Source organism: Pleurodeles waltl, chromosome 2_1, assembly GCF_031143425.1.
Source record: "Pleurodeles waltl isolate 20211129_DDA chromosome 2_1, aPleWal1.hap1.20221129, whole genome shotgun sequence".
NCBI lineage: Eukaryota > Metazoa > Chordata > Amphibia > Caudata > Salamandridae > Pleurodeles > Pleurodeles waltl.
The window spans coordinates 710781761-710806460 of record NC_090438.1 but is presented as its reverse complement, the minus strand read 5'-3'; the positions used below and the strand labels follow the sequence as shown (position 1 = coordinate 710806460).

Genomic DNA, 24700 nt, shown 5'->3' with positions numbered 1-24700 from the left:
TCCATTTCTTTCTGGGAATGATTTCTGACCAAATCAAAGTCGCTTTTCCTAGCCGCCTGGCCGCCGACCCGAGGTTCGACCGAATGCTTTCCATCAGTTCCCTCCTGCCGCGTTGTGCCAATTCGTTTTCCCCCAGGTGGATGATCAGTACGTCGGGTTCCGGGTGTTGCGAGGCCAAGAGCTCCCTGAGTCTGTCCTGAAAATGTTCCCATTTCATGCCCGGGAAGCCGAACCATCTCACCTTTGTTCGACGGGGGCATTGCGCGGTCGTGGGGTCGCCCGACTCCCACCATGCCCGTGTTCTGTGCACAAAGGAATGCCCGCTTATCCATGCCGTTCTGTGTTCACCTATGTGTGTGTAAGGGGAAATTGAGGTCTAGTTGTTGCAGCTAGTACCGTTCTTCCTTGTGCTGTTCCCTGATGAAGCCTTTGTAGGGGTTGGAGCTCCATCTCCCAATTGCTTTTATGCCAGGTTCTGGCATGCCGTGGCACGCTGCTGTAGTTGCCGCCCCTATCCTGAATGAGTGGGTGCCAAATTTGTTAGCGGGCAGCCCCGCGCTGGTCAGTGCCCTCCTGAGTAATGCTTTGAACTGGAATATACTCAGGCAGTCTCCATTCTTGTGCTTCAGTAGTGCCCCCTTCCCCTCTGGGCATAGCTGTAGGAATTCCCGGGTGCTGCAGACTGGGCAAAGCTCGTGGTCATCTAGGCATTTCAGCTCTATTTTTTTTACCTTTTCCCAGTTGATCGGTTTTTGATTTCCGTAGTAGGATTTGCATGTTTCTTTGACCTATCTGTATGTCTTGCCTCTGTATGCATGTATTCGTATGCCCGTTTTTTTCTGGGGCCACCAGCTCGCTTACCCTAAATGACCCAAAAAAGGCCAATGTGAATGCTGCCTTGAATAGGGTGCGTTTGAAGTTGTCGTGGCAGATGTTCCTGAGGGCTCTCACCAGCTGCTTCAGGGTACTAAATTCGATCGGGCGCCGTTGGTCCCATGTTGGGCCTTCCAACCGGCGCCACCCCTTCATCGCTGTCTTTATGTAGTGGGAGTTTGAAGGGTCCCTGCCCGTTGTCAGTTTGCTGTAATGAGCTACCGCTGTCAAGTGTGCCTGTGCCCAAGACTTGGTTTTCTTCTGTGTGTAAGCCCATTTTATGAAACGCTCGACTGCTCTTTGGGACTCCTCGTGGTCCTTAAAAGACTGTAAACCTGTCACGGCTAGCACTCTGTTTGCCTATGATGCGTAACGCCTTGTTGTTTTGGGTGCCAGGGCGTGTTCTATTAATGCAGTTAGGTCCCCTCCACCAGGCCCCATAAGCTGGTGGGGAATGGTGTCATCTCTTTCTCTGCTCCCGGGGCCAGGCTCCTGAATTTCCCCATCTGGAATCGAGAGAGGGCATCGGCTTTAGTGTTTACTGCGCCCTGCAAGTGTCTCGCTCTTATGTCTAGGTTGTTCTCAAGCTGCATAAACACCATGTATCTCAGCAGTGTTAAAACAAATGCACACTGGGATGCCCCTCTATTGATGGCGTGCACGACTGCTTGGTTGTCAGACCGTAGGGTGAGTTTCATGTTTCTCAGTTGTTCCCTCCAGATGGTGAGGGACACTGCGATGGGGAATAATTCTAATAGTGTGATGTTCCTTGTGAGGCCGCGAGCTGCCCATGATTCGGGCCACTTCTTGGCGCACCACTTGTCCTTTAAAAGGGCCCCGAAACCCAAGCTGCCTGCCGCATCGGTGTACAACTCAATCTGTCTGGCAGACACCCAACCTTCTCTCCAAATCAATGTGCCATTAAAATTTGCTAGGAATGCCTGCCATGTCCCCAGGTCCTGTTTTACCCCTCGGGTCAGCCTGACGTGGTGGTGTTTTTTCTCTAACCCCTTGGTCAGCTGGGTGAGCAGCCTGGCGAATACCCTTCCCACTGGGATTACTCTTGTAGCAAAGTTGAGTTTTCCTATTAGCTCTTGTAGTTCCCCGAGGGTGGCCTTCTGTTTGCCCAGTAACCTCTTGATGTTTCTCTGGAGGTTCTTAACTTTGTCTAAAGGCATGCTGGATGTGCCTGCTTTGGAATCCAGCTCTATTCCTAGGAAAACTAGTTTGGTGGTTGGGCCTGTGGTTTTGTCCCCTGCCAATGGGACGCCCAATGAAGCTGCTAGGGATTGGAAGGAATCTAGTAGCTCTTGGCATTCGGGCCCACTGGGCTGGCCTATGAATAAGAAATCGTCCACGTAGTGCAGCTTACCGCCCCTTTGGTGTTGTTTGTGCAATGCCCATTCCAGAAATGTTCTGAATTTCTCAAAGTAAGCGCAGGCAATCGAGCATCCCATGGTCATTGCTTTGTCAAAGTAAGTTTTCCCCTCAAAACTGAACCCCAGTAAGTGGTAGCTCTCGGGGTGCACTGGCAGCAGTCTAAAAGCTGCCTCGATGTCTGCTTTCGCCATCAGCGCGCCCCGCCCTTTTGTGCACAATAAATCAACCACATCATCCACTAATGCGTAACCTACAGCGCAGTGGTCCGGGTCTATGCCATCATTCACTGACTTGCCTTCTGGGTAAGACAGGTGGTTGATGAGTCTAACTTTGCCCGCCTCTTTTTTGGAAACTACTCCTAAGGGGGAGATTATGAGGTCGGGAGGGATGGGGTACATTAGGGGACCCTCTACTCTCTCTAGTTCTATCTCTTTTCTAATTTTTTCTTTTATTATTTCAGGGTACTCGCTTGCTGAGCGCAGGTTCTTTGGTGTTATGTTGTGCGGTTGTATAATAGACGGTATTTTAAAACCTTGTTCAAAGCCTTCGCATATTAGTTTAGCGTCTTGTTTGTTGCCGTATTCATTTGCCAGTTGCCTCAGCCTGACTGTATTAATGGGGGACGCTGCCAAATCCACCATTCTCCCCAGCCAGGCAACTGTGCTGGTGTGCCTATTTCTTTTTATCTTTCTCCCTCTTGGTGCTGCTCCCTCCCCCTCTTTTGCATTCTGCTGAGGGGTGCCCTCCCCCGCATGTCGCGCACACATGTCTGAATTTGCAAGCTGAACCCCATGTACACTCGTCCTTCTCGAATTTGTAGCATACTGCTGTGGTTGATCTGCTCGCCTGTTGCCCCTTCCACTGTGTGTATTGTTGTCTCTTGTGATAGGGCTTCGCCTTATTGTGCTTGCCCTTTTGGTAGCTCCCGCGAAAGGGCTGCTCGCCTTTGTTTACCCAGCTCTTTGCTTCTCTCGCTATCATCATTTTATGCATGTACCCTGCCACGTCCTCTTCGTCCCATTCCATATCTGGGTGTGCCTGCATTTTTAACCTAAAGCCTTTGTCAAAGTCTAGCCATGCATCTCCTGTGAATTGCCTCTGAGCCTTGTGAATTTTGGATTCGTAGAGCCACAAATCTTTTGCACAATGTGGGAATTTCTCAACTATTATACAGGCCATGATTCTAAATGCGTCCAGCCAGTTGTCAAAATTCCTTTCTTTTCTGACTATGTTACGTTCTCTCCTCTCTTCTTCCTTTTTGTCCACTGTGGTCAGATCTAGGCCTTCCACTTGGATTTCTAGCAGCGTGAATATGTCTATGAATTCCCTGCGCCATATCCTTTCTTTTACTGCTAGTGGGATCAGACTTGCTAGCCCTGGCGCCCTTGCCACCATGTATGGTCTCCCCAGGGTCTCTCTTTTGTAAGCCTTGGGGGCCTGTCCGCACGTTGATGGGCTGTGCCGCCTGTGTGTATTTTTATCATGGCCTACGTCCCATACCTGGGTTGGTCTTGCTGGAGAGTTTGCAGGAGCTGTCTCCTCCCCCCCACTGTCGGGTGATGGGCTTCGCTCGCGCGTTGTTTCTGCTCTAGGTGCCCTTGACCCTCTCCCCTTTGACCTGCTGGGGCCTGGGTTGCCCCTGCTTTCGGTGTCCCCAGATCCTTTCGCCTCGTGCGCACCCCCCCCCCGATTTTACAAATAATAGCAGTGCCATTGATTACAGACATTCTTGTCACCCAAAGGGCTGTCCCCGGTTGCCCTGTGGGTGAGGTTGCAGCCAGGTCGCATCGCCCTGTGGGCTGTCCCTGGTTGCTTGACCTCCTGGTCTGTTGCTTGCCTAGCGTGTGGGTTGATGTGTTGAGACCCAGTTCAATTTGCTTTTGCAGGGCTGTCTCTGATTTTGTGCCTTCTTCTGAAGTTAGCCGGGTGGCACCTCGTGCTAGGCTGCACTGTTCTCCTATTCCCTTTTTGTTTTTTTTTGTTTTTTTGTCCTTGTGCCTGGCTCACGTGCCTGGGGAAAAAGATCTGCTTATCCCAAGGCGTGGGGAGTCCTGTTTTGTTTGCCCAGCACGGAGGGGGCGTGCTCCCCTCCCTAAAGTAATTTTTTGTTTGCACGTTTTTTGGAATGCCGCAGCTGACGCGCCTCACTCCTGCGCGCTCAGCCATTCACCAGTTGTCCCGCCCTTGAGTGCCGGGGGCTCGCCATGGGAGCGATGTGGAAGTTTCCGCCTCCCTTTATCTTGCGAACGGCCCCGCCTTCGCAAGAAGCTTGATCACGCTCTGAGGCACCACCCCGCCTGACTCCGGGCGCGTCGTCCTTTCCTGCGTCGGAGTGGGGGAATTCGATTCGCAGCAACGGAGGGGTGCGCGGTCCGCCTCAGAATCCCCTGTGACATCTGCTGCTCCCCGCCGGGCCCCGCCCGCGCTGCCTGCCGGTGCCTGCCGCGTCTCCTCACCAGTTCGCCCCGCCTGCTCAGTGAGTGATCCTTAGAGTCGGGGCACTGGATTGCGAGTGGGGGGGGCAGAGGGGGTCTTAAGTTGTTAAAATTGCTCTATACTCTGCTGCATTTGCTAGTGGGGGGGCAGAGGGTGTCCCCGCTGTTAGGCTCACGTTTTTTGTGCTCGCTGGGGTTTCCCTGGTCGCTGTCTCTTCGGTCGTGCTCCGGGTTGGAAATTGGTCCGGTTGTCCTGCTGTTCCTCGATGAAACTTTTGCTCCGGGCTGCCTGCTGCAGGTTGCTGTCAACTTCTTCTGTGTCGTCCTTTCTTCTGCTGCCCGGTCTCTCGCAATCTTTGTGCGTCCACTGAGCCGGGCAGCCCTTTTAATCCTCATTTCTGCCCTCAGGGCATTAGGGCGAAATTCAAATAATGCCCGCACCCCATTGGGTTGTCTGTCCCTTTCCTGCCCCCCCTTTCCGTTTCCGTCATAAACGTCCTATTTGCGACATGGCCGGAAAGGTTGGGGGTGGGGTGCTTGTTCTTTGTCTTTGGGGGGCACTTCCGCTCCCCTTTCTTTCTTTTGAATTTTGCGCGCCGTATTTGGCGCGTTTCTTGCTCGGGGCCACGGTGTGGTTTCCGCTCCGGCCCCCCTGAGCTCCCTATGGTTGCAGGCCTTTGCCCAGAGTACTTGGTACTCAGTGTATCTCAGAGATCAAGCTGCACTGCAAGGAAGAGGTCCATTAATGCATAAATGCATCAGGGGATGCTTCTGGGCATGCCCTAACGGTTTGGGTGGACAGCTACTTTGGGATACATTAAAGAATAGCTTGCATATGACTGATCTAAATATGCAAGCATGCTGCTAAAAGCACTATAATGGATTGATACCCAGGGCAATGTTTTGTAGTTAAGAAGAATTGTTACATTAAGCAGTTTGTATTACTTTGTTTTTGTAATGCATTCTTCTACTGTTGCTTAAGTCATTGCATCAGCTGTACTACACACTGTGTGCTCAATAATGAGTTCATCTGGTTAATCCAATCAATCAAATATTTTTAGAGCTCACTACTCTCCCATGGAGTCTCAAGGTGCTGAGGGGTGTGTCCTCAGACTTCAGCTGAAGAGCTGGGTCTTGAGGTCCTTCCTGAACTGAGGCAGCGATGGCGACTATCTGAGGTGAAGAGGTAAGGTGTTCCAACATTTTGCTGCCAGGTAGGTGAATGATCTTCCTCCAGCCGAGGACTTCTTTATGCGGGGTACATTGGCGAGCGACTGCCGGGATGAGCGGAGGTTGAGGTAGCTGGGTCTGATGTTGTGGAGGACTCTGTAAGAGTGTACGAGGAGTTTGAAGTTGATCCTCTTCTTGACTGTGAGCCAGTGGAGGTCTTTCGGGTGTTCTGTGATGTGTTCTCGGCGGGGGATGTTCAAGACGAGTCTGGCGGCGGCATTCTGAATTTTTTGCAGCTTGCTCAGGTTCTTCTAGGAGGTTCTGGCATAGCGGGCGTTGCCATAGTCAAATCTGTTTGTGATTAGTGCGTGTGTCACGGTTTTCCGGCAGTCGTTGGTATCAAACTGAAAATCTTCTGTCGGAGGGTGTGGAAGCAGTTGGAGGTGACGGAGTTGACCTGTCTGGTCATGGTGAGCATTGAGTCAAGGATGATGCCAAGGTTACTTATATATTGACCTGTTTAATATATTGTTCATTAAGCTCTTTATTTTGCTTCTGAGAATCTCATATTTAATTTTCATAGATGCTCTGATCAACTTTTGTAAAGAACATGAATGTAGGATTCGATACAGGTTTTAATCCAGAGTAGGCTGGTTTTCTACCAAAGGTGCCACCAGTTGTGTCAACCAATCAGACTATATCTTTCAATCACTGAGTATCTGGGGAAACTCATGCCAGAATAAATTGATGAAAACAGAGCCATTTAGTGCCATATTTATACTTTTTGACGCAAAACTGCGCTAATGCAGTTTTGCGTCAAAAAAATTAGCGCCGGCTAACGCCATTCTGAAGCGCCATGCGGGCGCCGTATTTATTCAATGACGTTAGCCGGCGTTAGCCGCCAGCGCTGCCTGGTGTGCGTGAAAAAAAATGACGTACACCAGGCAGCGCCGGCGTAGGGGAATATGGAGCTTGGGCGCCAAAAAATGGGGCAAGTCAGGCTGAGGCAAATTTTTCGCCTCAACCCGATTTGCGCCATTTTTTTCGACTCCCAACCCCCATTGAAATGACTCCTGTCTTAGCAAAGACAGGAGTCATGCCCCCTTGCCCAATGGCCATGCCCAGGGGACTTCTGTCCCCTGGGCATGGTCATTGGGCATAGTGGCATGTAGGGGGGCACAAATCAGGCCCCCCTATGCCACAAAAAAAAAAAAATTATTACTTACCTGAACTTACCTCATGTTCCCTGGGATGGGTCCCTCCATCCTTAGGCGTCCTCCTGGGGTGGGCAAGGGTGACAGGGGGGGTCCCTGGGGGCATGGAGGGCACCTCTGGGCTCCTTCCGAGCCCACAGGTCCCTTAACGCCTGCCCTGACCAGGCACTAAAAAACTACGCAAAAGCGGCTGGACGTCATTTTTTTTACCCGCCCACTCCCGGGCGTGAGTTTTGCCCGGGAGTGTAAATACGGCGCACATGCCGTGGAGTAAATTTTTTAGACGGGAACGCCTACCTTGCATATCATTAACGCAAAGTAGGTGTCCACGCTAAAAAATGACGCAAACTCCATGGACTTTGGCGCTAGACGCGTCTAACGCCAAAGTATAAATATGGAGTTAGTTTTGCGTCGGAATTGCGTTAAAAAAAACGACGCTATTCCGGCGCAAACAGAGTATAAATATGCCCCTTAGAATCCAAAGTTTTGGCGGTATCATCATTCCCTGTTTTGCTATAGTATATCTAGGAATGCGCCAAAATTCATGGTGGATGTGGGTGAATGTCCACACTCCACCCATGGAACACCTTCCCAACGCAGACCAACTGCATTACTCTAGATTTACTAAGCCATGCAGAGCCTTGCAAGGTGACTTTGCCTGGCTTAGTAAATTTGATATAAGGGCTGGCATTAGTCGCCTTGCGTGACGCAAGGACAATGCAAGCCCTTAGTCAATCTGGGCCTAAGTACTTAGAAACGCTGAGTTAAATTTAGCTACATCTCATTTACGAGGTGCACTGTGCCTATAAGAGATGACAAGCAATTCAGAATAAGGTCCTTTTTTGACGCAATGCGTGAAGATGTAAAAGTATTTGAAGCTTTTCCTTCTCTAAAAGAACGGTAATGCGCGCCAATCTTAGAGCACGGGAAACAGCCGCAGAAGATTCTAGCTATCCGCAACAGATTCAAGCGCTTCGATGCCTCGTCAGGGATAGTAAGCGCTATATAAATACGATTACAATACATTACAATACATGCACATTATAACACAGCATTTAAATCCCCCACAATGCAATGCGTGTTCTCGTTATGATTGACTTGTCACACGAAAGTAGCTTGAAGCAAGAAATTGTCAGTGTAGCTTGACTTCTGCGGGTTTATAAACGTGTGGCGCAAGTTTCTGTTTTCTGCAAATGGAATTTCAAACAACTTCTGAACAGGGTTCATATCTCAAATGAGGGGCAAGGGACCAACTAAATGTTCCGACAAGTTAATTTTTGGAACGTGAACAAAAATGATTGTTAACAGGCTCACTCTTTCTTCCTCTGGACAATTTGCATCAGTTGCAGATGTATAAAGGAGCTGTCAGAGAGCCGACCCCATCAGCAGCAAGCATCAAAGAAAATCCAAGTGACGCTGAGTGTACTTGAGTTCGGTGTTTTCTTTACAGTAGTGGCTCTAATGCGGCGGCCGCCATTACTGCTGTCACTGGCCTATTCAAGAGCTTCGGAAAACACGCGATGGAAGGTTTCACGGTGTAAACTGCCGTTTCTGCTGGAAAGAACTTTGTAGACTCGATAACTCTCAACTACACGTGAAATAGCCACAGAGCTTAATTTGAGGAGAAAAAAACGCGTAGAGAGGCCCACATTCGCCATTAGGAGTCCGCGAGGTACCGGGGCTGAATATGTGGGTTGCCCCTTGATTCTATCTCATGAATATTTCTTCGAGCATCGTACACTTCCTGTCTGTCTCGCTCTTGCTGTGTTTATCCCTCTTTTGTCCTTTACTAACTGTTCAACTATCTTTCAGTTTTGCCTCCCCTATTCCTTGTTTTCCTTTCTCTCTCTTACTCTAGGTCAAAGGCTGATCAATAAAGATTACTCCTGGTCCCCAAAAATGAGGAGACACCACCGGCAGGCGTGGGCACCAATGAAGCACTTCGTGGAACTATAGGCAACTCTTTTTCCTGGTTGTTGGTGCAAGTACTAATCAAAGTTTTGAGATCTTTCATTTGTTGGTGTATGACTTGCTTGAAGGACTTGCTTCCAAATGTATTTTTTGTGAAAGGAATTAATGGATATTCCTGAACTACAGACTTAGGGCACATGCCTGGCAAAACTTCTGGACAGAAAAAAAATCCGTCTGCAGATGTGACCCCAAAAAGTCATACATTTGTAGCTTTGCACCGGCATGTTCAGTGTCTGTAATGCTCTATTTGTACACTCAAATGTACTCCTAAATAAAAAGGTTGGCACAAATATGGAGCAACATCCCCTCACACGTGCATCTTTTCTGGGGAAGTAGTGGAAGGTGCTTCTCCACGTGAGAAAGTATCGTACACAGAGATTTCTTGTTTTAAGTTGTATGCGCAAATTTACATAGCCAACATATTCACTTATCTGCATTTTCCAATGTCCAATTAGGTTTTCAAAAATGCAAAGAAACGAAATTGAGGTACCATGTTTAATTTCTCATTGGACCATTTAGCTTGTGCTGGTCTCATTAAGGTCCTTCAGAGTTCCACCTACTCATTAATGGCTGGAGACCGGAGACCAAAAGTTCCAATAGCAGTTTGTGTACCACGTGGGGTGGTATGTTTCCAGTAGCGGATTTCTGTGGCTTGGGTTTGACCAAGCTGTAGTTCGCTTGACATTTGAATTAAAGCAGCTGATATGGGAGACTCTGCTTGAAAAGTTTACCACTCATCTAGTCTATTTTGCCCAGTTGTTTATTATGACATTCTGCTTTTATTTGAATTAAATATCAAAAACAATCCATATGTTTGAGCACTAATGTGATTCTTGCTCTGAGAGGGACCTATTCATAAATCTACTTACTCACTCAAATACAACTTGAATATGCAAATAGCTTCATTTATCAGGGAAAATCCCAATTACGATTGCTTTTATTGTGGGAAAACGTGTTCCCAGGTGGGGATTTCTGACTCTTTCTGGGTAAATCCACCAACAGAAGTTAGTGAAAATCCTCAAACAGTAAGTTAATCGGTAGTCAATAAAGCTTTCCAGGTAGTCACTCTGTCAAGGACAGAAGTGAATGTTTTTCATTGTAGATATAGGAGAGAAAGGGCTGGGGAAGTGAGAGTGAACAGCACGGACTCACCACCAAAATGGTTTCCTGTGAACAAACCCCCAAAATAGTTCAACTTCAAATGCTCTGCTACACCCCTTTACCCTCCTAGACATAAGCCTACAGATATAAATGTCCACCCTTTTCCTGCATATTTTTGTAAAGGTTTTAGATGCTTTACACTTCGTTCTCGATTTACTAACACTTTGGCCCGTATTTATACTCCGTTTGCGCCGAATTAGCGTCGTTTTTTTCGACGCAAATTCGGCGCAAAACTAACGCCATATTTATACTTTGGCGTTAGACGCGTCTAGCGCCAAAGTATGGGCAAATAGCGTCATTTTTTTGCGTGAACACCTTCCTTGCGTTAATGAGATGCAAGGAAGGCGTTCCCGTCTAAAAAAATGACGGCGACGCAAATGCGTCGTATTTATACTCCCGGGCAAAAGTCACGCCCGGGAGGTGGCGGGTCAAAAAACCCCGCATTTGCGCCACTATTTAACGCCTGGGTCAGGGTAGGCGTTAAGGGGCCTGTGGGCTCAAAATGAGCCCACAGGTGCCCTCCCCTGCCCCCAGGGACCCCCCCTGCCACCCCTGCCCACCCCAGGAGGACACCCAAGGATGGAGGGACCCACCCCAGGGACATTCAGGTAAGTTCAGGTAAGTATAATTTTTTATATTTTTTATTTTTTTTTGGGTGGCATAGGGGGGCCTTATTTGTGCCCCCCTACATGCCACTATGCCCAATGACCATGCCCAGGGGACATAAGTCCCCTGGGCATGGCCATTGGGCAAGGGGGCATGACTCCTGTCTTTACTAAGACAGGAGTCATTTAAATGGCGTCTGGGCGCGAAAATAATGGCGCAAATCGGGTTGAGGCGATTTTTTTGCCTCAACCTGACTTGCCCCATTTTAAGACGCCCTAACGCCATTTTCCCCCTACGCCGGCGCTGCCTGGTCTACGTGGTTTTTTTCCACGCACACCAGGCAGCGCCGGTCTGCTAGCGCCGGCTAACGCCATTCCATAAATACGGCGCCCGCATGGCGCTTCAGAATGGCGTTAGACGGCGCTAAATTTTTTGACGCTAAACTGCGTTAGCGCAGTTTAGCGTCAAAAAGTATAAATAATGGCCCTTGTGCTTGGGTTGAACCACAAAACGGATGTAAACAGGCACAAAGTGTAGATTTGGGATCTAATTTCACACTAGAAAGCAGTTCTAAAGTAACTCAAATTAGCGCTTTACACTATTTTACATTACTTTGCAATACTTTGAGTCAAGGTGGAGTTCCACGGGTGGTACAAAGATGTTCTCAAACAACCACTCATAGCTTTTGACGCAAAGCCATATCTACCAACATTGGCAGACACAAGGTTGCATCAAAACATTACGCCTCCTCAAGGCACGTGTATTTTTGGAGAACCCTTCCAGGACAAAACATATGCTAGACATCATGTGCACATATTCCCACTATGGTGCACTATCAGGGTGTGAGTGGTGGTGCAAGCCAGACCAAAGTGCAACAGTGAAGGGGGAGAGAGAAACAGCACCAGAGCTTAGTATATATGGTACTGTTCTGCCCTCTCCCTTTGATCAATGTTGCACAGCAATTTTGGTTGCTGCATTGTTTTGCATCAAATCTTAGTAAATTTGCCAAATGCAACTTTAATTTACCTCTGTGCATTGCAATCTTTTCTTTTATATCCCTAAATTGAATATATAATGTTACAGAGCTAACAATGAAAACTGCCTGCTCTGAACATATGACAACTGGGTGCCCCTGTAGCTAACAAACAGAAAAACTAGAACAAAAGAAAAAGTAAATTAACCAAATAAGAAAATGAAGTTAAAATCAAAATGAAATCAACTATTATTAATGTGCAAACCCCATACCCAATAAATCTAATATGATTTATTGAGCCCCACACACTACACACTATGACTGCTATGAATCTCAAATCAAAACTTTGAAATCTTGCATTTTTTCTGATGATATCAAGTTGAAGCATTAGGTCCCATTTTTTCAATCCAAAATTGAATTAATGAATGAATTAAAGGTTTTAGTGCACACTGCAAAAAGAATTGCCTATAGGTGAGAGAAAGTCGGAAAAGTGAGAGAAAGTGATTTTTCTAGGATGAAACAATTAGCTGAAATTCGGAAACGAACTAAGGTCTCCTGGTTTTGGCACTTGTAACATACATGCCTAGATGACAGCTGCAGTCAGTCCTTTGGGACTGAGGGGACATGCCCCTTATCTTTTTCCCCTCAAGAAGAGTGTCTGGCTGAGCAAAGGTCAGCCTGATCGACACTCTTCATTTTCAGAACAGGCAGCCAGAAGCTTGTCATATGCTATTTACGCAGGCTCCTGGCTGCCTGAGCTGAACTTTGCTGGGCTGAGGCGGTCACAGGTCCATTGGGTGTGACCTGTTCAGCTCAGCAAATGTCCTCGAGGCCCTCCCCCTCAGTGATGAGGGGTAGTGTCACTCATTGACTCTAACCTGGGTGCTTCAGTTTTAAGCCTTGAAGTGACAAAGGAAGAGTGTGAATCACTGACACTTCGTCACAGTGTGGGCTTGGGTCAGCAGTCTCACTGACCCCATCCCACTCTGCGATAAGGTTGGGACTGCTGACTTCCCTCCCTGGCTGACCTGAGGTCAGCCAATGAGGTAAGGCAGCAGTCCCAACTGTCCAGGGACTGCTGAGGTTTGGACTGCTGCCATCCCTCATTGGCTTGGCTGACCTTAGGTCGGCCAGTGAGGGAGGGCAGCAGTCCCAACCGTCCCGGGACCTCCGAGGCTGAGCTGCTGGTAAGTGTGTGTGTGTTTTTTAAATGAATGTCTGGTGCATACGTATGTTTGAATAGTTGGTAATCAGTGTTGTGAATGGATGTGTGCACGTGCGCGAGGGTGTGAATGAATGACTGAGAGTGTGCATGTGTGCGTGTGTGTCCTGTTCGCCCCCTCTCTCCTAAAATAACGGGCCACCACCACTAAATGGTTCAAAAACGCTGGGCCAACTCCTGTGCTGTTACCACCTGAGCACACTGTTGATATAAGAAAGTCTTCACAATTTTCACTATCAAAGAATTTTCCACAGTCCTAACATTGTGAAACTGCTTAGCAAGTGACCAAAATAAGAATTTCAAAGCGCTACCTGAAATGGTTCTCCTTTAAAACTTGGTAGATGGTGATAGTGAATGTTTGGTTTTCAAAGTTCCCTGATATGCAGTCCTTGTAAATTCGAAACTCGGCTGCTGTTACCGCCTCGCCCTCTGGAATCTGGGACAGGTTGAACTTGAATTCTTTGTGATGCCGATGCAGAGGTGAAAATTCCTTGTCATACTCAACTGTAGCAAAAAAGACAAAAACATTATTTTAACACCAAAAGAACAAGTTTGGCCTACTTCTTGAAGTCATAACTACATCTGTATGAATATAAATATTTGGCCACTGTTATTATACTTTCTACCTTCGGTGTGTGGCATGAACAGCTTGACACAAATGTCAGTCAGCACCTATGTTCCTTAACTAATGTAATGATTAATTTATTAATTTCATGATTTGGAACTCCTAGGAGGTCCACATCAAAAACAGATGAAAAACAAGACATCACAATGAGGAAAATCAATAACAGACAAGACAAGATACAATAAAATGTAAGAATTATTACAAAGTGCAACACTATTAAAACTTCAAATATTCACTAAAATGGTCAATATACATTTAAAAATGCTCTAAATAAGTTAAAAATCTGAAATCCAACCATTTCATTTGGGGTGTTATATAGCAATAAGAGAGCCTCTCCTGACCTTTGTGCTTTAAATTTCCAGAAGAGTGATTTCATCCACTTCAAAAGCAGAGATGGACAGACAAATAGAACGCTAAATAGGGTTGCATTCTTTTTATAGTGGCAGAATTAATCAGGACATCAAGGGCCTGATTACAACTTTGGAGGAGGGTGTTAATCCGTCCCAAATGTGACAGATATACCACCCGCCGTGTTACGAGTCCACTATATCCTATGGAACTCGTAATACGGTGGGTGGTATATCCATCACATTTGGGACGGATTAACACCCTCCTACAAAGTTGTAATCAGGCCCCAAATCTCCTCTTTTGACTACAAGAGTTGAAGTCCAATTGGTGGCTTTTGTGTAAAGAAACATGCTTTAGGCAATTTTTCAACTAGGTTGATGATAAAGTAAGAATTGTGTTTAAATCTAAATTCAGATGTTCTAAAGCATACTTAAAATTAAAAAAAAAACGATAATTCTCTCTTAACGTAGGAAAACCTCTTTGTATGTAAGGTGCCTTAGTGAAAAAGAATCACTTTGAAATAAGCAGTAAGCCCATTGAATCACCCCTACTAAGCCTTGTACAAATGAGCTCTTGATCCCAAACTCTAACCTTAGAGCAGCAGTAGATGCTAAGGTGTTACAAGAAATCAAGCACCTTAGAACTTGCCCTTCGGTTTTATCCAAAAAGCCCTAATCAGCTACATCTGTTAGTTCCACACCATTAACAGTGTAGCAGGGATCTTAACTTGGTAAACTGCACACAGGTGAGAGAAATATCACCTATCTACAGCCTTGTAGAATACTCCAAACTCATTAGCTTGGAGAGAGCCTTACCCGCATTATTAGATATGTGCTCAAAATCACTGAGGGAACTAGACAAAACTTTCCCCAGAAAGCGATGATTTAACTTGCTATAACTTCTGAGAAACCAAATACCACAAAAGTTTATCTTTTTGCATATTTTTTCCCCCCAAAAACATAATACTTGGTATTTCGTGGTATTGACCTTCAAGTAATGCTGACCAGCATAACATTTAAGGGCTGCCAAATGATTATTAAGGCCTTTGGGGGTCAGATAAAAAAACTACAATTTGGTCTGCAAACATTAAACAAATGAAAGGGTGCCCTCCAATACTAGGTGCAAAACCATAGCTCTTCGATAAGGTGTAAGGAAGATCATGAATATACAATGAAAAAAATATGGGTGCCAATAAACACCCCTGCTTCAATCTGTTTTTTTATTATGTTAGGGCAGAGCAGGGCGCTCACACCAATCACGGCACCGCTGTCATGCAGCTTCGTAATTGGAGCGGAATCTGGAAGCCAGTGTGCTTCCGGGAAGAGGACGGAGGAGACAAACCCATCTCCGTAGTTGAGGTAAGTGGTTTTCTTTTCTCTTTATTGCTCTGCATCACAAAATAAATTGATAGTGTGATTAGACATTTTACAATTTATGTCACCCTCTAGCAAAACTTCACATTCCCCTTCATTCTTCCCACTCAATGATATATAATTAAATACATCAGCAAGTATTTTGTTATAACATTTATCTGAGGGAATATATACATTCACTACTAGCAAAGGAACTCTTCTGCCACCCTCTACAAAGAACACAACCTTTAGGGCCCGGAAAAGATTAGAGGGTTCTATGAAATTTTTGTATTCCCATTTCAACTTGTTGCTCAAAAGAATAGTAATCCCCCCTTTTGTAAGGCCTTTCTTAAAAGGCGAGGCATTGCAGCATAAGACAATAAAGCCCGCACACAAGTCAGAGGTACACCAGATTCTTGGATGCAGATTAAATCAGCATTTCAACTATTTAAAAAGTCTAGTTTTTCTGGAGAATTATCTGTTCCTGCTGCATTCCAGGAAACCACTCTGACTTTATTACTAGTGCCCAAGTTTTAAAACATGCCCAGTGCCAGGTTACTGTTTAATGCTCCAGCTAAACAATTCTACTTCACTCGCTCGTCCTCTACTAAGGGGGAGGAAGAGGTGGATGCATCTAACCCAGAGTATTACACTAATTTCCCTCTGTTCAAAATAGAGATTTTTAAATGTTTCAAGTTGCTAGAAGAAAATTCACAGAGGCATCGGCCAATCATAAGAAAGTGCTGGATTTAAATAAAGAAGATGTCTACAAGCTATAGGCATTTCATCCAAACTGGAATTACATCAATGGCTCTACATTGCAGCTGATCACAATTTTGCAAAATTACATTAGCAACAATTTTGTAATTAAACACTCTGGGTGCATGTGCTATACATACAAGAGAAATATCTTTATTTTGTATCAACGTTAGACTTTCAATATCCACAAAATAAGTCCATCAAAAAGAGTGGTTCATAGTTAGATTAGAGTCAAATAGTGCAACAAATTCTAACCATAAAGTGTCCACAAAAGCAAGAGTGGGAACGGCCACACATGGAAGAAAATTCCCACTCTGCTGACAGCAAATTTGAAGTCCATTGGACACAAGAGTTGGTCATAGCAACAAAAAGACTGGCTCTAGGGTTCAATGTCAAAGTTACCAAACCTTCAGCAGTTTGCTCATCACAAGGTGATTGTAGCTCACTTTATTTTTGCGTCGGTATCCAACCATCGGTCACTTTTGGGGTCAGAGGTCCAGAGTCTCCACTTTCTGAAACCAAATTTTCCTCGGATTTTTCTTTGATGTGCTCTATTTATTCTTCTTGGAGGACCATTTTTTTACATTTCCCTTACAAGTTATAGGAGTGGAAGACACTGATGGTTTAGTTGTAGACCAGTCCGTAATCTAAAAATGGGAAATGGTTCCATAACCCGAACCCAGGGCTTCAGCCAGACTACCAATGTCAGTAGGGCTGGGAAGGTCTATGACAAAAAGGGTTTTTAATGAATAAACAGGACTTTCTGGACTGACCGAGTTCTTAATATGGGGTGCTTTAGATAATACTTGAGGCTTACCAGTTTGAGTTCCCTGCTCAAGAGATGAAGATCATTGGGGAACATTTACAGACAAAATGCTGTCAGAGGCCACAGGACGTGGACCAGTGTCTGAAAGGCTCAGCTTTCTGCAGGCCTATTGTGTGCAAGTTAAAAAGTTTTCTCTTGGGCCCAGCCCTGCATCCTTTGAGCCCATCAACACTTTCAATATTACCAATAGAATAGCTTGTATATGGCCAGAACTATTCACCAACTGTTCTAATAAAGCTAGGACAAAAGGCAACATTCTTTCCATGCACTTAAAAGACTCAGATATTAAAACATATTGGCTGGGAAGTTCACAAGACAAGTTTCCAGGTATTTTAAATTCGGGCGTTACAGATGTACGGAGTACCAAAGAAGATTCATGCGTGGGAGTGCTACTAAAGAGCCTTAAACCAGAGGCCTGTGTAGTGCTCAGTGAGGACTTAGGTAAACCACAGGCTGAAGAACTCCTTAAATTAACAACCATGTTGACATCAATATCAGGTAAGGTAAGATCCTCCCTAATAGGGTTCCTTAAAGCCTTAGGGCTGGAAGAGGCACTGTTCTCCATTTCTACAATTTATGGTGATTTTCCAACAAGTGAGACATGATTTATATCTATTTCAGCAGCCCTAGGAGAATCAGGAGCCACTCCGTTAGCCATCATAGTAGGAGTGTCTTGCTTATCTTTTTTGAAAAAAGGAGAAGATGGTATTCAAACTTTTCACCTGGGTCAGGCTAAGCCCCTTATTTCTAAGTGGTTTTGATTTGGATTTTTTGCAAGCCCTTGTAAGAATTAATCTGCCAGAGCGAAGCCTCCGAGCTGTCACGCTGGTGCCTTCTAGTGCCTCCTGGCCGAGTTCAAGCGCAAAGATGTAGGGTGCGACACTGGGACATGCAAGATCACTGCAGGGCTGAATTAGAATGTAATATTCACGAGGCCCAGCTGGATGGCCCTCAATAATATAGCAGTCAGTGTTCAGGCAGATTCACAATAACTGGGCTCTCTAGCTAGCCAGCAAGCCGCGCCCAATCCTAGCTGGGCTGCTTCCGCTGGCCAGCCAGGTTAACTTCTAGAGAGCTAACTACAGCCCCTCCACACACAGCTCAGTCATTCAAAATGATTATCCAGCACTCCAAAGTCTTTAATAGTATTAGCCTTTAATTATAGAGAAATAATAGTGTATGGAAGCGTATGGAGGAGGGGCGGGCCCTTAGAGCAATTAGGGGAGCACTTACTTAGGCCTTGAAATCGCCTGACCTTTGCCCTCCAAAAACAGCTCCCTCAGGAGAGTATGGTTAGAGTGTGATCAGTGCTTGGAGAAAAATGCGCAATAAAGGGCATATGCATACTTTTACGTCGCATTTGCATAATTTCTTTTGTACGCAAATGTGGTGCAAACTTAACTTCATATTTTCACGCTAGACACGTCTAGTATCAAAATATTGGAGTTAGCACCATTTTTTGGATGCGTGAAACCACCTTGCATCAATGAGATGCAAGGTAGGCATTCCCATCCAATAAATGACACTATCCCCATAGCACCATATTTATCCCCGTGCACGGGTGGGAGGTGGGCCCAAATATTGGTGCTAAGTTTGCTTAGCGCCATTATTTAACACCTGGGTCAGACCAGGCATTAGGCTACCTGTGGACACATTCCATGGCTAACTGCCATGGAATGGGCCCACAGGCGCCCACTCCAAGTCTCGGGAACACCCCCACCCACACCAAATGGCCACCATAGGATGGAAGACACCATCCCAGGTAGGTAGGGTAAGTATTGGTAGGTATTTGCAGAAATCTTTTTAAGTGTTATTGGGGCTTTGACATGGGGCCCCCTGCATGGCGCTGGGTGCAATGGCCATTCCCAGGGGACACTGGTCCCCTGTGATGGCCATTGGGGTGGTGGGCATGACTCCTGTCTACTATAAGACAGGAGTCATGTGTTATGGATGGTTGTACGTCAGGAAATTACACTAGGCTGGTTAGTGCCATTTTTTTCATCTCTAACCAACCTGACACTCCACCTCCATCTCCTCTACCTCCACCCCCACCCGGCTAGCTTCTTTTTTTACGATAGCCCAAGCTTAGCACCGGCTTGAGGCATTCCATAAATTTCGAACCCGGCTGGCACTTTGGAATGCCGTAAGCCGGTGTTAAACTTTTTGCATCAAAACTGTGTTAACACAGTTTTGCACCAAAAAGTATAAATATGCCCCTAAGAGTAGTGCCCAACCACACTGTTAACCCCTCCAGAATATTTCGGTGATAAAACAATGAAGCAGATATGCAGCGTTCATTCAGTACCACTGCCTTACTTATGGCCAACTTATACGGGCCCTCTATGGCGTCTTACTTTCTGCTCACTGCGGCGTCCGCTAAACACTGTGCTCCAGATTACTCCGGCACCTATGTTCCGATCATTCGGCCTTGTGTTAAAAGTCACATACATGGCATGTCACGCCTAGCTTTTGAGAGATTTGGATTTACTAAAATCAGGAGCTTTTTTCTGGTCTGGACAAAGTTGTTGTTTGCTTACTCTATGTTGGCTTCGATGTTATTTTACTAATTTAAAGTCTGTAAAACATTATTTCAAATAGTGAGTTCCTCTGACTTTTTCTGGCTTGACATGGGTAGCACAGTATCCATACAGTTGTTTTAAGGCATGGGGTGGTGGGATGTGGGGGTTAAGTGATTTCCCCAGAACACAGGATATTGAGCTGAGGTCAGGATGCTCTGTGTGTTTTATGTACATACTATGAGACGTTGTTGTTGGAGCTCCATAAGTACCTTTGATTAGGTCATTCAGCCCTATTTTGTTAAGTCATCTATGCAATGTCATTCTAAGCCTCCAAGGTTTTTTTTTTACAAGAGGCTTGTGCTGCTGGAGTGTCACTTATTTAGATGCTCTGCTGACACAGGTCCCTTAATCATGTCTATGAGGCGATGCAAAGCCATCTAGCCACTGCATTGCCTTACTCTGCATCAAGGATGCTATTTATGGGGGCGTTGTGGTGGGTGTTCCCACACCCATGGATTTTGACGCTGCTTCAGATTTACCAAATCACGTAAATCTGGGGCAGCACCAAAATCTTTTGCCTCCCCAGAGCAGGTGTAACAAGGAGAAATGTTTCAATTTCTCCCCGTTTTCTCCTCTTTCCATGAGTGCGAGGAAAAATCCTGCCAACCATGGAGACACCCATGCACCATAGTGCAAGGGTGCATGTCGGCACTAAACAGCAAATTGTATGCCGGCACTGTCTGAAAGGACAGAAATACACTGTATCTCCTAAATAAGGGGCATTCGTGGCCTTTCAATTTGGCGTAGGGCAGCGCAGCACTTGCGATGCTGCCCTACGCCAAGTCTTTGTAAACAAGGCCTCAGGTTTTTACTTTAGTACAGTGGTTCCCAACCTTTTCACATCTGTGGACCCCCACTTTATCATTACTGGAACCCGGGGACCCCCACTGAATCATTATTGGAATCCGGGGACCCCTTACTAGGCCATTACTGAAAGTTAGGGACCTAATCTGTAAATTTTTGTTTATTTTCTGAGCAGTCGCGGACCCCCTGAGGAGGCTTCGCGGACCCCCAGGGGTCCCCGGACCACTGGTTGGGAAACACTGCTTTAGTACTTTGAGCATTGATGATGTTTGTATAACTTGTTTGATCCCTTTCTGTGCACAAATCACTTTCCAGGGTAAGCTTTTCTTATTTTGGGCTGGTATGGATGGAGTTTTAGTAACAAATAATTTGTAATACTTTGCCAGAAATGTGCGATGTCGTGTTTGCTCAGCAGGGAAAGCACTGTATTATTCTTTGCAATTAAAAGCTTTACAAGAACAGAGGCATTTGAGCAGGCAAGAGAGGATGTCACTGAGGGCTTCATGTGTTTTATCTAGGAACCCTCTGATCAAAATGGTATTCTCACAGAACTCTTAAATAATGGACATGTTAGGGTTTCTTTTGAGTGCCCATAGTGGCTGGTGTGATAATTATCAAACTTGATAACAGTAGATTTTGGTCCCAACTACATCAACATATGCGTTAACCAGAATTAACCGAGCATTTTTCACCTGTTAAATTCCTAGAGGTTTGAGCTGCTGAAATGTAACAGAGGCATCAACTTTATTGCATGTAGTAAATACCGGGTGTATAAACATTACACCACTTACAATTGAAATTCTTGCTCAAACAGGTCTTTTGTATAGATATGACTAGTTCCCGGGGCACTCATGACAAAATGATTCTGCCACCTTGTTTGTACAACCATCTTTTATATGTCCAGTAACAAGCTGTTGATGCTGACTTAGGACTATATTGTATGTAGCACTTATGCTTGCACGCTTCTCTCTCCTAATTAGGTGAGCACACAGTTTGATGTGTATGCTTCCATGTCGACATCCGCTCAAACGACAGCCTTTAAATGCTATTACTGGCCCGTTCTCGGTTATGCGAACATTAACGTCTATTTGAAATATTCTAGGTGGTGTCACCGTTCATAGATCGCTTTTCCATGACAAGGTCTGTTATTGGTCAACATATTAGATGAGATTTAAGTGATCACCACCATTTTGGTGGTATGTACATTTTTTGCTAGATGAGATACCAGTGTCTACTACGCTGGGTTGAGATGAGATTTATGGATCAATTCTGTAGAAGCGAATCCCCTCTGGGAGAATTTCTCAAAGATGGTGGTAGATATGTACTTCTGGGTTCTTGGGGTTTCATTTAATGGTCAATTCACCTCCAATTTGTGTTGATCATGCAGACAAAGAAAACAAATATAGAGTTGAAAGTATGTTCATACGTACCCTTCTCCAACTGTATGATACATTTCCAGTGCAGGGAGATAAGCAAGATACTATGAGACAGTTTGTGGTTGATTCAAGTTATAAGTCAGATTTGTAAGCAAATAGTTTAACCTTGCTTTACACTGGGTCATTTGTTATTTCGCCGCTATGCTTCATGCGAAAATGTGCAGAGAAGCAGAAAAACAGTAGTCTCAAATTACATAAAAAAGTGAACGAACGTGAGACAAAGAGGGAGATTTGTGAAGCTCTGGTAGCAAAACACTGCAGTTTGCGACCAGTATTTTTGCGTCCAGTGTGGTGGTGTACTATGTGTCGGTTCGCAAATTATGAATTCCGAGGGGTCACAATTCGACCTACATCATGAATATTATTGAGGTAGGTCATAAAATTGTAACTCACTAGGAATCACCGCTATTACAGGGAGGGTGCCATGCTGAGGTCAGCAGACCATCCTGTGATTGCTTTAAAAAAACTATGTTTTTTCTTGAAATGCAATCCGTTTTTTTAAAGGAAAACAGAAGGTGTTTAAAAAAATTAAAAGTTTAAGGCTAAATCGGGCCGAATGTGCTCACTAGCTTTAGTCTAGAATGCCATTAGGAGGGATCTTTGCTGTCACTCTTTGCTGTAAATACACAGATAGGTGGCACAGAATTGTACTAATTTCCAAGCAAAAGTGGTTATGGAATTTAATAAATACTGGCAGATTGAGGATTTCTGTCAAATTTGTAGATCTGCCTAGCCATATGCACTAGTTTAAAGAGAAACCAGTTTACAAGTACCCTTCGTAAATGTACAAGCTCGCAGATGCTTCAGAGTTTTAAAGATAGAAATTTGCTTGACAGAGGCATGACTTTCCGTGGAGAGCACCATTCAAAACAGCGCCTGTTGGAAAAATCATAGTCCAAAGGCATGCCAATTTAATTGCAATCCTAGAAGATCAGTAAGTAATGTTAGCGAACTGTTAGGTGAAAGGCGTTTCCAAGACAGATATATCCACCTGGAACTGAGGAAATTAACTTTTACTGTGCTTAAATTGAGCTGGTGGTTTAGTGCTTGGCACCAGCACTTAGGACAGTCTGCCATAAGGTGGCACCTTCGGTCTAATTTAGGGATTCACACAATCACAGTTGTTTAGTGATTCAATATAACTTGAAAATGACTAATACCTGCCACAAAAGCAAATCTTACAGCTTTTTGGGCCTGCAAAAGACTCAATTGTCACTCTTGCAGGACTGTGTTGGTTAGGATTTGTGTTGGTACTGACATTGGCAGCCCTGTGCAGGGCAATGTGTGGTGCAAGCTGCAGTGTCCTATGGACAAAAGCCCTGGCACTTATATATTTACGTATTAAGCACTAAGCTGTTGCATCCATGAAATAAAAGTGGCAAATGGTTCTTACTGAAATCCACATGTGAAATACTTTGTCACAGCCAATCCTAATAAACCTGTTCATTCCTTATGATGCATGGATAGAGATGGAAATTATCAGCCTTTATTCCTCACGCAAACAGCTGGTCTAAAATCCTGGAAAGCATTTGCATTACTGGGGGGCAGAGTGCTGTGGTGACTGGTAGGAGAACCAGACACTATGAGTAAAGGCTGTAGGGGATGAGGATTCATCCCATTTCCTCCCAGAGCACACTGCCCAGCCTCATGTTCATATATGTACATTGCAATTCATGATTCGGTGAAGCAGGTAATGGGTGCGAATCACAAAGATTTTGCTATGAGTAGGTGTGACTTACCCTTGTACTACTCCTGGTTTACTAGTGAATTCCAGGAATTAGGCTGAAGTGATGCTGTCATATTTCTAGCTTATCCCTGGACATCAGGGGCAAGCTAGGAATACTGCAAGTGTTTGTGAATAATAACCTGAATATTTACTTATTTTCTTATTATTTCAGCTCCTCTTACATTGGCCTGTCTTTTTCAAAATCAAGATGCAGTTGGCACGTGCTTTCTTGGTGTGTATTGTTGTCACTTTTATCCAGCTTCTCACTCTAGTTGTAGTTTAATAGGTCCAAAATTCACAGAAGGCCTTCCAGAAAGACTGAATGACGGGGCCCAGCTTGTTCACTCCATCATCCAAATGAGCTGGCCCTAGTAATAGGCTTAACCCGGCGATGAAAGCAGTGGCTGAAGCTTATCATCTTCAGGAAAGTTGGTATTTCTGAAATAAGAACTTTAAAATGGAATTATGTATACTTTCTCAAATATGAAAAAAGGTGGGATATTGATTCAAAAAAATAAGATAACAACTTGCGATATGTTGCTGGGGAATTTTCACAATTATTTCTTGTAAAAGGAAAACTCCAAAAATACTTTAGAACTAGTAAAAGATTGTTCAACTTTTTTTTGATCTGGCCTTAGGGAAAGATTTAACTTTCACGCCAGATGATTGTTTAAAAAAAATCATAAGCAATACTCATGCAGAGAGTCTTTTGGTCAGCCAGTTTCACCTATTGTTATTCACCATTTGCTTCTGATCACCACAACATACAGCATGGGGCAGTGGATCAACCCAAAGCATATGAGCATTTTTTATGTCCCTATACAAATATTGTTGGACCTGGCCCTTGTGGCAGGTTCATCCCCTGGCTTTTTGCCTCCTTCCTACTATTTTTTCTGACCTCTCGCTGTTAGCTCTAGGACTCTGAGCACTTTATCACTGCTGATCAGTGCTAAAGTGCAGGTGCTCTCCCTTCTAAAGTTGGTATGATTGGCTTATACCTAATTGGCATATTTAATTTACCTGTAAGTCCCTTGTACAGCGGCATTTCTATACCCAGGGCCTTTAGATTAAATGCTACTAGTGGGCCTGCAGTGCTGCTTGCGCCATCCACTGAAGTAGCCTTTCAAATCTGTCTCAGGCCCTATGCGCAGTTTTCTGCCACAAGGACCTGACATCTAAATTTACTTGCCAGGCCCAGAACTCCCCTTTTACTATATGTAAGTCACCCTTAAGGTAGGCC

The 24700-nt window shown here is 45.0% G+C and overlaps 1 protein-coding gene across 1 annotated transcript in view; it reads right to left on the bottom strand.

Moving 5' to 3' along the window:
• The window catches only part of BMP6 (bone morphogenetic protein 6), a 571121-nt gene that overhangs the window by 255003 nt on the left and 291418 nt on the right, over positions 1-24700 (bottom strand). The window contains exon 2 of the mRNA XM_069217123.1: positions 13317-13509. Within this exon, the coding sequence (XP_069073224.1) occupies positions 13317-13509 (193 nt within the window). The remainder of the gene's footprint in view (positions 1-13316; positions 13510-24700) is intronic.